We start from the raw sequence: 15,444 nt of genomic DNA, 5'->3' as shown, positions 1-15,444 counted from the left end.
GATTATTTTACTTTTTTTACAATTTAAACGAATACAAAACGCGTAAAATCTCACCAATCTTGGACAACACACTGACACTTGTTACAAATTGGAAATGAACTATTATAGAGCTCGTTTCCTACATCCAATTAGAAATTCCATCAGTTACCTTCTCCTATATATCACATTGGCAGCTCGTTAACCAAGACGGACCTCTGCCTCTCCAACCTAACCCAGAAATTCCAACAAATTCCGCATGAACTCGTGGCAAGTGCAGAGGTATATTCGGCTTGCAGTGGGCGAGTGATTGCATCATCATTTCTTCCCCCTTCCCTACATTGACTTGCATTCTGACGTGGCAGGCGCCAGTATGACCTAACAAATGAGATCACCAGTACTTGTACATTGAAGATTTGTGCTAGTCCCAAGCAAACATCTGTTGGTTCCCTGTGCAAGAACAGCTGATCTAGTCATAATGGAGTAGCAACTACGAGCAGTCAATCAAGCTCAAGCTCAAACTTTTATTCATTTTATTTTCATAACATGACCCTTATTGCAACTAACACAACTAAGGCTATAATCCACTTGGATGCTTTAACCATACAACCAGCTCCATCATCATCGGGGTTTAATGGTGGTGATGCATCCGCGATGTAGAACTCAAAATCGTCATGATTGAATGCGTAGATACCGAATGTCTGAATGTTCGTCATCGAACTGTTCAATGTCAGCTGAACGAGCTGTCGATCATTTGTATAACTGGAACATAATTTAGAATTACAGCTGATTGGTTCATTGTTCGACAAGTTTAGTTAAAATTGACTTACTTTACAGTTGAATAAAACTGATAGTGCTTCGCATCTAACGAATGGAATTGATCATCTAAGCTGCTGGGCATGACCAACGTTCCGTTTGCTATGAAGCTACCTGAGATTGATACTTCGTTGAACTTGAAATAGTTTGAGTTACCGTAGTTGGGAAGTCCGCAGCTTGATAACGTTTCGTCAAGACAAGTGATGACTCCACATATCGATACATGAGCATCGGCGTAACCTTGGAAGGTGCGTACCCCATCGAAAGCACTTAGCCGATAGAGATGGGAAACGTTCTGCATAGAATCCGTTTCGAAATTGATGAAGAAATCACAGCAGAAGTCTCCATTGCAAACAGTTCGGTTGAATACTTTAATCGTTTGCTCGGGATAGATTAGGACTGTTGTAAATCTTTCTGGGAAATCTGTTCCCATGTAGATTTCATTTAGCAAGTTTCCTTCGTATCGACCAGAAACTGTTTCAGATTCATTTTGTCTCGATACTAGAGTTGAGTTGTTAATGTCTTGCAACTTGGGAACTCGAACTGGGAAGATTTTTCTGAAAAGCATAGAATTAAATGTAGAAGAAAGATAAATATAATCTAAAGCAGCGATTACCGTGTAGCCTCTCCAGTCACGAACGCAAATACGGCTCCGTTACGTCCATTGAAGACTCCAGTTCCGGTGCTTCCAGCCAGATTGTAGTTAGTTCCAGCAGCGATCAAGTTGACGTTGTTCGCGTAGGCCCAACTTTCGAAGATCTGTACAGCCGTTAAGAAGGGCGGTTCAGATACCCACATAGCGGGGAAAACGAAGTCCTTTACCCCCAATTTTACAAGCTGTAGCGTAGGATCGACAAACAGTAGATCGAAGCAGGTCACCACTCCAAACCGGATCCCAAAGTCCGTATCGAATGTGATGAGCTCCGGCAGGTAGGTAACGTTCGTGCCCGGTTCTCGGAAGAGATTGAACTTGCGGTATCGAGCGATGACGGTACCGTTCCGATCGAATACTACGTTAGTGTTGTACCGATGGTAGGCAGCCGGGTCACAGGGTCGCGGATCGTTGGTCGGTAGCGAATCGCAGTCGGATGTTTCGGACAGATTAATGACAATGTATTTGCCTGTTTCGATGGCTAGGCAGGAGAGTTGAGAGATGAGTTCCGAAGAGTCTGGTTCACATGGCGTAATGGAATCATCTGGGTTCGGAACTGTGACGGGATCCGTAAGAGTGTTGAGCGTGAGTTCAGGGAACACCACGATGTCGGTGAGCTGGAACGAATAAATGTTCAACCAAAGTTAAAGTCAATTGCCTATGTTCCGGGTATTAAACCACCCGACTTAGACATTAATTTACAATGTTCTGAAAACTCAGATCTGAATATGTACATTATGTGGAAGATTTTGATTTGAAAAATGTATTGGAGGTAACCACTTTCCCTTCAATGGGACTCGAACCCACGACCCTCAGTACGCTAGACTGGTGCTTTAATCAACATAGCTACGAAGGGCCTTCGTCGGCCTTCGCAACTTAGCGACTACTGAATGAGCCCGAGATTGACAAATTGGACGCATAGTCGAATCACTCACAAACCATCCGTCAAGCCAACCCTTTCACGTGTGTATAGTACACGTTCGCTTTAGAGGAGCGTGAGTATTTAGAACAACCTCTGTTGGCGCAAAATTAACAAGGCGGATCGGAACAGATGTTTCAACAAACCTCAAAAGGGAAATTCGCTTACTTGCTGTTAGGTTCACCCTCTTCCTTCGCTGTCGGCAGCTCCTCCAAAGACTCTTCGGTTGGTAGCAGAGCTACTTCGGTCACGGCGCGCTTGTTTAAGCCCTTTGCCGTACGAACTTCCACGACTCTAACAGAACCGTCAGATCCTGGCCTCTTCCTTCGCTGTCGGCAGCTCCTCCAAAGACTCTTCGGTTGGTAGCAGAGCTACTTCGGTCACGGCGCGCTTGTTTAAGCCCTTTGCCGTACGAACTTCCACGACTCTAACAGAACCGTCAGATCCTGGCCACACCGCTTCGATACGACCCAAGTTCCACTCTAATGGTGGAAGACCTTCTTGCTTGAGTTGCACCATGGATCCCACCTTAACTTCGTCGCAAACTCGCTGTCACTTGGAGCGTTGGTGCAGCTCGCTGATGTACTCCCGTGACCAACGTTTCCAGAAATCCTGGACACTGCGCTTCATTTCTTGGTAACGGGTGAGCCGCCCAACGGGATGCTCAGTATAGTTGGGCTCAGGAATTGAGTATAGTGGCTCCCCGATCAGAAAGTGACCGGGAGTTAGACTAGCCAAATCTTGTGGGTGGCTTGAAAGGGGCGAAATGGGACGAGAGTTCAGCAGACTTTCAATTTGATCCACCGTTGTACTTAACTCCTCCAGTGTGAAAGATCGGCTTCCTACACACTTATTTTTTTTATCGGGATCTCAGCAAAATGTTGAACTTTTACCGAGAATCGCACAGCCGTGCCCCAGCAAACATGTTTTTTGCCGAGATTTCTGTCAAAATTGCTGGAAATCAGCAAATAATTTGCCGAAAATCAGCTAACAAACGCTATTTTGCCGGAATATCAGTTATTTATTTTGCTGGCGCACGGCTGTGCGGATTTTTGCCGAGCTGCAGAAATAAAAACTGAGTGTGTAGGGTTCTACGGAGGTGGTGCTTGAACGACTTCACTCCCGCTTCCCATAGACCACTATGATGGGGAGATCGAGGGGGAATGAAATGGAATGATATCCCACCTTCCAGACAGTAGGCATTCCACCCATCCGTCGAGAATTGCTGGATATATTGCCGACGCAACAGCTTCAGTTCTCGATCAACGCCCACGAAGGCCGTCGAATTATCGCAATACCTATTCACTACGCGACCGCGACGATCGATGAACCGTTTCACCGCATTGATACACGTGACGGACGTCAGGTCGGTTACGACTTCTAGATGTACCGCCTTCACCACCATGCATACAAAAACGGCGACGTACATCTTCACGTTTGCTCCTCTCGCAACTAAAGGACGAACACCGCCATGAACTGCTCAGTTGGTTTCGGGGCACAGCGGAAACAAGTCACAAATTGACGAACAATCTTTCGAGCCAAATGGCGTCCGCGCAACGGCCAAAATCTTTGTCGTATGGTTGCTAGCAGAAAATTTGGTCCTTCGTGCAGTGTTCTAACATGAAGCGAGCGAGCAATGAGCCACGATAGGTTATTATTTGCCGGAAACAGGATGGGGGCTTGGATATCCAAAACAGCAGACATCTTAACCACCGAGCCTTAGCAGCCCAAAATCATCCGAAAAGGGATTAAGTACCTTGAATGAGGACTGTAACTTCCTGTTAGTTAACCGCCGCTGAGGGTTTTCGAAAAGATAACTAACTTCGTCTGAGAATTCCGTGCTTTGGACAAAACGGATGAGCGATTTCAGCGAGTAGTCTACTTCGGATGGTTGCAGGAGATCAATGTTACGACACTCTTTTGCGCTTCGAGCACAGAGAACAGACATGGATCCTCGAACAAAATTTCGGTAAAAACGTGTGTAAAGATTTAAATCGCACCTCAGCGCCGCCAACGCAGGCTGCCCGACATAAAAACTCAATCTCACAAGTGATGGCGTTGGCATACACTACATAAACAATATAGTGCTGCCACCTAGGAGCAAGCATAGGAGCGATTCGGAATGAACACTAGCGCTAAAAAGTAAAACACGGCAAATTATAACCATATTCATCAGCACACTAGCACCGCGCAACGGGGGCATAACGACATACTTCAAAATGACCAGTACAAACTTTTACACAAGCACGCGAATGAAGATGAACGTCTGTTCTCTGTGCTTCGAGTGTTGTTGCAGAAACTGACTTCCCGCAGTAACTTGCCGAGGTCCGAATAACGATGGATGATTGAATGATCTGTTTACATTACGGTGAAGCTTATCATTTGGCGAGCTTCTATGTCACGAGATTCCTGATTTTCTCTAATCTATTCGAGACAAAAACCTTCCACACGGTAGGGAGCGATTGGATCCAGTGAAGCACTATGCTGGAATCCGACCAGAAAGTTGTCAAACCGCTGAATTTCGTTATGTTTCGAATCTGATCTATCACCTGACAACCCAATAAAGCAGCGCAGAGTTCTAGTTTGGGGATAGTAAGCCCGCGTAGGGGGCGACTCTAGACTTGGCGACAAGTAATTGGCTGTTGTACATTTTTGACTCGTCCGACGAAACCACATAGACACAAGCACCGTAACCGTGGTCAGAAGCATCGCAGAAACAATGCAGTGTGTAACCGTCATAACCATTTGCGAGGACGCGCCGTGGTACTTTCAACTTTGCCAACACGCACTGGAATTTCGTTCCGAAAATGAAACCCCCAGTCTCGTAGCTCCTCAGGAAGGTCTTCGTCCCATGGAATATGGATTGTCTACAACCTCTGGATAAATATTTTAGCACTCATTACCACCGATCCAACAAGGCCGAGCGGATCGAATCACTGCGCCATCTTGGAAGCAACCACTTGCTTGGTGACCTTATTCAGTAGAGGAAGTGATGGGATCTTGAACCTAAATTCATCGGTACCATGTGACCATAGCAGACCCAATGTTTTTACGGTTCCAGCCGCATCAATTTCTGTTTCCGGTGAGAATTCCTGGCAGGTGCACGACTAGTGTGTGAATGTAGGGAAACTATTGTAAATTAAGCAACCGTCGTTTCAAATCGGAGAGCGATATCTCTACGGTGTATGTCTGCACTGTGGGTAGCAGCTGGATTTGGCTACCAAAAGTAAGCTTCCACGGCGATGCGGAAATGTTCGCCGTTAACCCACACTGGGAAATCCTGGCTACAGGATATTTTGAGACAGCCAAAAGAAGGGAAAACGGCGATAATTCGGTAGGAGATACAGGCACAACCAATTTGGAAGTGATTAACCCGAAAATTTTGCAGCAAAAAAGTTTGCAAGTTTCCTGATCTTGCTGGGATAAAATCGGTTGTTACCAACCACAGACCATATTTGGCACGAACGTCGCGCTTAGGGTCTGTCTCAATTGGATAATTAAACTGAAATTAAACTTAAAAGTGACATTTCAATAATTATCAAATAACCCTGCTCGCAGAGCAAGATTACTTTTGACAGATATCGAATCATTTTCCATCGATGTCCTGTTGGAATTGCTGGGTAGCACCAGCCATTCTTATAACGGGGTGATTTCCTAATTTTCGAACTGTCACTTTTAAGTTTAATTCTCCAAATGAGACAGACCCTTAGAAACCAAGAATTGGAACTCATTGCGAGTGAGTGGAATTTTCCAACCACAATAACGTACCTTATCTCCAGCTTGGAAAGCTCCGGCATCTACGCGCCTTTCACAGACGAACCAACGTCGTCCTTGTGATAGCCTGCGGGCTGCTGCTGGCTCGGTTTCTAGCCGGTGAAAGTAAGTGCAAATATCTACGCGCCCAACCTCCCTTGGGCACCGGCACGTTTTTACCCGAAACCCAACTCTTCGTCGTGCGCCATCGTTGTGAAGGTTCTATTATCAGATCCAAGCTCCCGCAGGTGAAATTTTGTACAAGCATCTCCGTGTCCAACCTACTACCTAGAGTACTCGCTCCTGCCCGACGCTCTATCGAGCGACGTCGTTACCGGTTTCCGTTTTCCCGCCTTATCAAACTTCCAATTGGTGATTCCCGCCAACTGAGGTGACCCGACCGCCATCTTATCATCGTCATCCTGCTACCTCGTGTGAGCTACTAGCTCCATCACCCAAACCGTGGGCCGTTCCGAACCTACGATCCTGCCATACACGACAAGAAAAACCAAGAACGTCTTCGAACTGGCAGTGTCCGTAACCGTTAAGTGCATCTTCCTGTCGATTACCAGCGCAGCCGATGCTTTCGGTCTGTTAAACGACGTCTCCACCGACCAATAGTGAACACCCTCGTCCGCCTTGATAGCGCAATAAGTTTATAAGGTAAAGTACCGTGTTTTAGCTAGGATCCCCACCATTCGAAAATTCCTCACGCTCACACGCCTTGGGATCCTGGAGGAAAGAGGCCTTCTGCGTCCACCCCGGAAGCTGCCGTTGGTCAGACCAGCAGCTTGGGGTCTAGGCTAGTGCCCTTCCAAGACAGCAAGAACTACCGGGGCCATAACGTTTCACAATGAACCAATTTCATTGCAAGAATACTCATAGGCTGTGTTGTGAATGTTTCTATCAAACATCCCGTTTGGTTTTTTTTCTCTTCACAATGAGCGTCCCGCCTCAATTCAGATATATTCACAGGCATCCCGCACTGTGTTCCTACCAAACATCCCGTTTGTCAATCTTCTCTTCACAATGAGCGTCCCGTCTCAATGCAGTCATACTCACAGGCGTCCCGCACTGTGTCCCTACCAAACATCCCGGTTGGTTTCAATCTTCTCTTTACAATGAGCGTCCCGCGTCAATGCAGACAGGCTTCTAGCTTCGATCGTCGTTTTCAAATCGTCTTCTCCAACAAGAGCATCGTCCATGTCAAACCCTTTCAGAATAATCTTCGCACCCAGTGGGTATTTGAACCCTTCGTCTTCCGCAAGATGATTGAGCACACGGGCAGAGTTGCCACTATTTTTTGGGAAAAGTCTGGCATGCTTCAAGTTAAAAATCTGGCAAAATCTGGTGAAGAAATTCGTCTTGATCATTTTTTTAGTCTCTAGGTGTTTTATAATATCAATTTATATTTTTTTATTTAAGAGATTCTAACTAAAAATGTGATCTAATTCTAATTATGTTTGCCAATATTAGAAAATTCTCGTTTTGCTTTTGTTCTATATGTATCAAAATTTATTCTTTAAAAGAATATCTTTTTCCGCCAGAAATATTCGTTAAAACAATTCGATATTCGTAAAAATGAGATTCAGAAAATTCAGATTGAATTGAATGTTGGATTTTAGATTAGCTCTAAAATATCTGAAAATTAGAAAAAGAATATAAATCATTAAGGGAACAGCTCTTGGACTTCATCTCATGGCTCCAATGTTCATCCCATCAATAACAAAGCAATGGAAAGGTATTTGATTTGTTTCTTATTTTTGTGATTTTTTTTTTCAACAGTGAGCACGCATGTTTTTTTACAGAAAGAAGCGACGAAATTGGTGCCGTATTTATTTTTTTGTCGCGATGAGATGAATATATGTTCAGTGATATGGAGATTGGAACAGTTTCCCTATTGGAGAAACTTGACCTCATTCAGAATAACGGGCTCGCTTTTACTTTGAATTTCTAAGTAATACTAAATGACGTTTGAACCATTTTTAAACTAATCAATTAACAAACAAACGGAGCACAAATTAAACAGTATTCAGATTAAAAATGATCTACGGTTCCGGTAAGCTCATAGGTATTCCAAAAAGAATTTTGGTAAGCATGGTAATTAATTGAATTTTTGTTAAAAGTGCTATCATATTTTTTATTAGCATAACAAGTCCATGAGAAGGAGTTAAGACAAGCATTTGTTACTCAGAGCACGATAATGAAAAGATTTGGACAAAATTGCGCTCTGAGTATCATGAATTGACCACTTTTACGGAGGTTACGGATTTTCCGGAGGAATTTCGGTGGCCACACAGATTCATGAGACGGATGAGTTTTATGAACTGTTCACTTTTACGTATGCCCTGAATCTTCCGTAGGACGTCATTGATAAGAAAATTAATGATGTTTCGGATCTTCCAGAAGGACGCCGAATTGACAAATAACCAGGGAATTTGATAAGTCATGGAATTAGACAATGATTACATTTACATTTTGGGATCATTGTTACAGAACGTTATAGACATTTTCAGAACTCGAAACGCATGAAATTACGCCAAAAATTAGCCTTCAAAGATTCCTGCGATTTCTGGGAACCAGCATGGCCAAACTGCAATCCGGAACAATTTCCGCGGAAACCATACCTTCACTTTATTTATAAAAGATTGAAATTGATTTAAAAATGAGTTTTTGGCAGCGAGATGAAGTTGCGGTCAGATTTCAGTTATTGAATGAAAATGAAAGTAATAACTGAAATACTCATTAGAAATGTTTGAAAATGGTCGTACAGGTCATAATTTAAAAAAATAAATCTGTCTGAAACTTGAAAAGTCTGGCATTGTGGGTTTTTTCTCTTTTTGCTGCCAAAAAGTCTGGCAGTGCCAGATATATCTGGCATAATGGCAACCCTGCACACGGGTAGCCGGGTATGGTGCGCAAGAAGTCCCGTTTGTAATTGTAGTTAGCTGATACCGCTGAAGCTGTTCGAATGGACTTGACCGACAAAGAACCTGGAGATACTTTCAGTCCAGAGGATGGACGCAGACTTGACGGAACATCATCTCCACATCCGCTTTGAAGACATAACGAGGAATCCGCCAATTAAGGACGATAGCAAGAAGAGGTGGTTGAACGATGGGCCCGACAAGAAGCACGTCACTTAGCGACAATTGGGAACTAGCCTGTCAAAAACAACGCGAGTGTTTGTAGTAGTAGAAATATAGCATGGTGCGGCAAAATAAATTGAGGATTTCCGATAGGAGGACTTATCGCCATATGACCAAGTGCCTTGTACTACTCCATAAATTTCACATATTCGTTTTTGAATTCGCTGTTTGTTGCGAATTTTCGCTCAATTGCAAAAAATCTACGATGCCCCACGGCAAGCAAATCTCCTAACATCGCAAGCATTTCTTCCCGTACAGGAAGACGAACCATGTAGCGAGCACAACTCGTTCTAGATACTGTTCTCAAAAAATGCTCTTCACATGCTTCTTCTAACGGGGTCGCTGATTTGTAGCTGTCGAATTGTTCGACCTCCCAAAAGCGCTGCAACTTACTGTCCAGACCTGAGGTAGTGCTAACTACACAGATTATGGTAGAGGATTCGACAGGCATGATAGCCTGCCAGCTACGACGTATCCGAAAACTGCCTTCTGGAGCAAGGGCTAGCCGTTGGGCAAACGGATTTTGTGTGTTTCCATTAACCCGTTAACGCCCAGTGATCTATTTATAGATCAGTTACATTTTTTATATCTGTTGGGAAGTTTTAGCTCTAGAACTGACTCACTAGGTGGCGTAAGTGTCCATAGAACACTGAACTTTTTCATACAAAAATAAAGTAATGAGTAGTGAACACGTAATCGATGAGATTCTGGTAGATGCGATTGACCGTGAACCAAATCGCGGGCTGTTATGGCAGCCTATAACCATGGAGCACCTAAACGACTTCGAATTGGCGGATGACGTTGCACTCCTCGTGCAACGGTGCTCTGATATGCAGAGTAAGCTCAACGACCTTGCCGATCGCTCCTCCTCGGCAGGTTTAGTCATCAACGTCAACAAAACCAAATCGTTGGATGTAAACACGGTGACTCCTTCCAGTTTCACAGTAGCCGGACAACCAGTGGAGAATGTTGAAAGCTTCCAATATCTTGGTAGCCAAATGGGGTCAGACGGCGGTACCAAGATCGACATAGGCGCACGGATCAAGAAAGCAAGGGCTGCCTTTGCGAGTTTAAGAAATATCTGGAAAAACAGGTACACACTTAATTTAATTTACCGAGCTCGGTTGTCGAATTACCGATTTCTCAACAGCTGAGCTCTCGGTAGCCACCTCAGTAAAAAGTTCAAAATTTACCGAGCTCTCGGTTCTGCGAACTCGATGGCGAAATGTCAATTATTACCGAGCTGATCTGTAAAGATTACTGAACACTCGGTAAAATATACTGAGCCATTCTGCTAAAGTTAATGCGGACCCCGGTAATAAAAGGAACGAATGAAATTCAATTAGGCGATTAAAAAAATCCAAACAACAAAATTCAAAAAAAAAATATTATACATCTATATAAATAATCAATCAATAAACAATTTCGTAGAAGATGATGCCCATTGCTGCAAACGGCCTTATCCAGCGAGATGAAGCAATGGCCGACTAATTACACGCTTTTCAGTTATTTGCCTGCAAATTTAGAAATATGAATTATGATACCAAATTAACAAACCAATTAAAGTTTATCTATCCATTGGAACAAATTATTTCAACTTACCTGAATATTAAACTACGATCGACATTATACTCTCAGCAGCTATCACGCGAGTAATCAAAACCGGAGTACTAAATTGCAAAAAAAAAATATGGCGTCACACTGAGAAGCGGCAAGAGGCTAAAACTGAGAGATCGGTATTTATTATACCGGGTGCTCAGTAGACCGCATTGATTTTTACTGAGTCGTTGGTTTATTTATTGACAAGTACAGGATGTTTTCATAGAACTGAGTTGATCGGTAATATTTATTACCGAACCTCAGTATTTCAGTTCAAACTACTGAAACGTGCTGAAACGTCGGTGAAAAATATTACAGATGTCAGTAAATTCTTCTGAATTAACTGAGCTCTCGGTTAAAATTTTCTTTTACCGAATTAAATCTGTAAAAAAGATTACCGAGCTGAAATTCTCGATTTAAGTGTGTACCGATTGAATTTGATATGTTCCTAGTTTGCAGTCATATGTTATATTGGTTTCAAAGCAGCTATATTGAGTAAGTCATGAACGCCATGGCCGTAATAAAACCATCGTTATGTAGAAAAGAAATCTTTTTCAAAGCGTCGAAACAACCACCAATGAAGTTTATTTCGAGTGATCCGTGAGGGTGCGTGTGTTGAGCTGTTGGAACCAGAGTGTAAAATAATCGAAAATTTTTGGTGAAGTCCATTTTTCTTCACTTGTCAGTTCATTTCCGAAACATTCATAGTCGGCTCTGGACAGTCAATATTCAGTTGAATATTAGTCATTGAATATTTATGCACATTTTACAAATTGATAAATTATCTGAAATCTGAACACGTTTCAAATGAGTAAAGTGATTTATCACACAGGACTGAATCCGATTTTCATCCGCGAGGCACTTTCAACTGTAAATATCAACATAAACAATGCTAATTATGTTTTTTTCTGCACATAGTAAACACACTCAGTGACAGTCGAATGAATGAGTTCGTGGAGTAGTCGTCTGACTATGTCATTCTATGTTTTGAATATTCATGCGATGTTTGTCAAAATTCGGTCCGAAGTTGCTTCATGAAGATGAATATTTTAAGCTCTGGTTGGAACCTTTTTCAACAATGTGCATCGCACAAAAAAAAGAATGCTCCTTTAGGCAATGTGCAACCAAATGTTGTAGGGAAAGTGTGGGGGAGGCAGGACGAGAGATAGATAGAGTGAGTATGAGAGAGATAGAGTGAGAGAGAGAAAGAGTGAAAGATAGAGTGAGTATGAGAGAGATAGAGTGAGTAATAGAGAGGAAGAGTGAGAGAGTGAAAGAGAAAGAGTGAGAGAGTGAAAGAGAAAGAGTGAGAGAGTGAAAGAGATAGAGTGAGAGAGTGAAAGAGAAAGAGTGAGAGAGTGAAAGAGAAAGAGTGAGAGAGTGAAAGAGAAAGAGTGAGAGAGTGAAAGAGAAAGAGTGAGAGAGTGAAAGAGAAAGAGTGAGAGAGTGAAAGAGAAAGAGTGAGAGAGTGAGAGAGTGAAAGAGAAAGAGTGAGAGAGTGAAAGAGAAAGAGTGAGAGATTGAGAGAGACAGAGTGAGAGAGTAAAAGATAAAGAGTGAGAGAGTGAAAGAGAAAGAGTGAGAGAGTGAAAGAAAAAGAGTGAGAGAGTGAAAGAGAAAGAGTGAGAGATTGAAAGAGACAGAGTGAGAGAGTAAAAGAGAAAGAGTGAGAGAGTGAAAGAGAAAGAGTGAGAGAGTGAAAGAGAAAGAGTGAGAGATTGAAAGAGACAGAGTGAGGGAGGCAGGACTGGTCGGGGATGCAGTCCTGCCTCCCTCATTGGAGGTGGCCCCTAACCCAGCACTTCCTGGTCAACCCAGGATGTCTGTTGAGCAGATTCCCCCTCCATTGTTTAGGAAGAAAAAAAAAAAGAGTGAGAGAGTAAAAGATAAAGAGTGAGAGAGTGAAAGAGAAAGAGTGAGAGAGTGAGAGAATGAAAGATGAAAGAGAAAGAGTGAGAGAGTGAAGAGAGTGAAAGAGAAAGAGTGAGAGAGAAAGAGTGAGAGAGAAAGAGTGAGAGAGAAAGAGTGAGAGAGAAAGAGTGAGAGAGAAAGAGTGAGAGAGAAAGAGTGAGAGAGAAAGAGTGAGAGAGAAAGAGTGAGAGAGAAAGTGAGAGAGAAAAAGTGAGAGAGAAAGAGTGAGAGAGAAAGAGTGACAGAGAAAGAGTGAGAGAGACGAGAGAGACTCCTTGCATCTCCCAAAAACAATATGCTTGTGCCGATTATAATTGCTATCGATTATACTGCTCAATCGGTTCAATCATTTTTTCAACATTTTCAGCACAATGGCCCACCGTGCTAAAAAAATTGTGACCGTAGATATTAAATTAAATTATTTTAAGTTTATTATTTTAATATGTTGAGATGTTCCTGAAAAAATCAAGCGATTATGTGATGAAAGTGAGTTAATTCGGGCGTTAATGAGTCACAGACGCTTGGTCAAAGTATCGACTAAAACAGTTTTCCACAGATCTGCATATGTGGTAGTTTTTCTGACATGCCAACATGATGATCGAACTCATCAACGAGCTCGTACAATGACGACGAGGAAGCTCTACTTACCGACGGAATTGCAAAAAGGGCGTCAAAATAAATCTAGAGTGCTTTGAAAATAGGTCGTATGTGCAAAAGAGAGTCTCTCTTTGGATCTATTCTCTTTCGATTATTACGAAACTATACAAAAGTTTGCTTCGAATTTATTGTTAGATATCCAAAGACAATAGCTTTGTTTATCATGCTGAAGTGGAAATGTAGCAAAACATGCAAAACTAGCCGATATATTAGCGAAAGAGAGCGTGACCAAAGAGAATCTCTCGTTTGCACATACGACCTATTCTCAAAGCAATCTAGAAATAATGTTTTTGCAGAAGGTTGGAGTTAGCAGAGTCTATTATATAGAGTTACGCAAAGAGGATCTTCTTACACTTATTCTGAATGATGCTCTTGTTATTCTGTTGCCAACTTTCACTTTTGTTCAACCCTTCAAGTGACTTCACGAGAGCGTTCACTTCTAAAGCCTTTTAATTCGATAACCTAGTCACTCACAGAGTGCAAGCACGTGAGTTTCTTGTTGCTACTTTATTGGGGAATGTATTGATTTTTTTTAAGCTGTTTCTAGATCAAATCTAATACATTTTAATTCATGCGTTTTAATTCGCCATAATAATCATAAGGCGATAACAATACTTCCGCCTCACCAACAAGCATTTGTTTACTTTGCTCGATAGGTAGACGGTTTGACAGTTCAATAGGTAGATTTGGCTTCACTCTTTGCGCAACTCTATATATAAAAGACTCTGGTAATTAGAGGCCTCTAATAATGCGGGCGGCTTCGCCCTTGAGAGCCGCCTTTAAATAGTGCATTTTTTTGCACTAACAAGAGTTGGTTGTTTGCGTGAATCATAGACTGAAAAATGTCCCGGAAAACAATCCAGTTCGACGGATTTCCACAAAACTCTGGAATGTTGATTTCTGGATGGAGTGCATTGGATGTATGTACTTGAGGGCGATTCCCCACCACATTAGGATGAGGCTCGACAGTAATTTTGCTCGCAAGTGAAGCCTTAAGTTCGAAATATAGGTTTTGGAACTGAATGCGCTGAGCAGATAAAACTGGCCGCCAGACATTCTAAATACTCACGCCCTCAGTACACTGTTTGTCATGATGACAAATATTTGTCAAGTCAGCCCGAAATCCATGTCTATTTCTAATAAGTCTGATAGATGTGCGGATAAACTTGACAAATATTTGTGAATAGGACAAACAGTGGACTGCTGGCGTAAGGCATCTGACTGCATGACAACTGGCGGGGGATCACGTTACCACATATTGGTCTCGAAGGTCTGTATAAAGTGGCTCAAAATCGGATACAGGAGAAGGGAGAAACGACTCTTCTGCGGTGGCAAGCAGAATTTCGCCCCAAAAGATCATGTGTGAACCATATTATTATGCTCCGTAAAGGAAGTCGGTTACATATCGTCAAATCTGATCTGGGCCCAGGTCAAGCCTCAAGTTGGCAGCCACCTAGGATGAAGATCTCTTACGTTGATCCTATGTACCCCAAGGGTAGTAGTAGGGGCACTGATAGGAGTTCATATAAACTTTGAATATTATGAATTTTTTTACTTACCTTTGCTTCATCGGATCGCATAAGCTCCTTGTATGCCTCTAGATGAATACCAGTTCTTGTTGGTATAGGCATATTGAGCAATTCGGGCCTAAATTCAACAACCCCAACCACGTAACTGTCATCTGTTATACGTGATTGTTGTCCATGTGTCAAACTTGCAAGTGCTTCCGAACTAATTAAAAACTGTAACAGCAGGATAACTGTTAGATATTTTGTGGACATTGCTGCGCCCTACTGCCGTTGGTGTATTTGAACAACTGACGATTGCCGTAAAAATCAATTGATAGGATAGTCCCGTACAATGTAATCATTTTTCTTCTTATCTTTTATTCGAGGTGATCATTCAGTTTTATATCGTTATGAGGCGGTAATGCGGGCTGATTATCCAGATAAATCACCAATCACGGCACTATCTTCTAGTCTGTGATACAAATCCATAATCCACATTATGTA

The 15,444-nt window shown here is 42.5% G+C and overlaps 1 protein-coding gene across 1 annotated transcript; it reads right to left on the bottom strand.

Moving 5' to 3' along the window:
* Window positions 1–515: 515 nt before the first annotated feature.
* Window positions 516–15,319, bottom strand: LOC134222721 (vanin-like protein 1). Its single transcript, XM_062701884.1, has 4 exons — window positions 14,992–15,319; window positions 1,409–2,061; window positions 807–1,349; window positions 516–738 (listed from the first exon to the last, which is right to left on the bottom strand). Exons 1-4 carry the CDS (start codon window positions 15,211–15,213, stop codon window positions 516–518), a joined length of 1,641 nt encoding a protein of 546 aa, XP_062557868.1. The 5' UTR covers window positions 15,214–15,319.
* Window positions 15,320–15,444: the final 125 nt, after the last annotated feature.

The sequence above is a fragment of the Armigeres subalbatus genome, chromosome 3, assembly GCF_024139115.2.
Source record: "Armigeres subalbatus isolate Guangzhou_Male chromosome 3, GZ_Asu_2, whole genome shotgun sequence".
NCBI classification, from domain to species: domain Eukaryota; kingdom Metazoa; phylum Arthropoda; class Insecta; order Diptera; family Culicidae; genus Armigeres; species Armigeres subalbatus.
The sequence above is the reverse complement of the archived record's forward strand: the minus strand, read 5'-3'. Positions and strand labels throughout refer to the sequence as shown.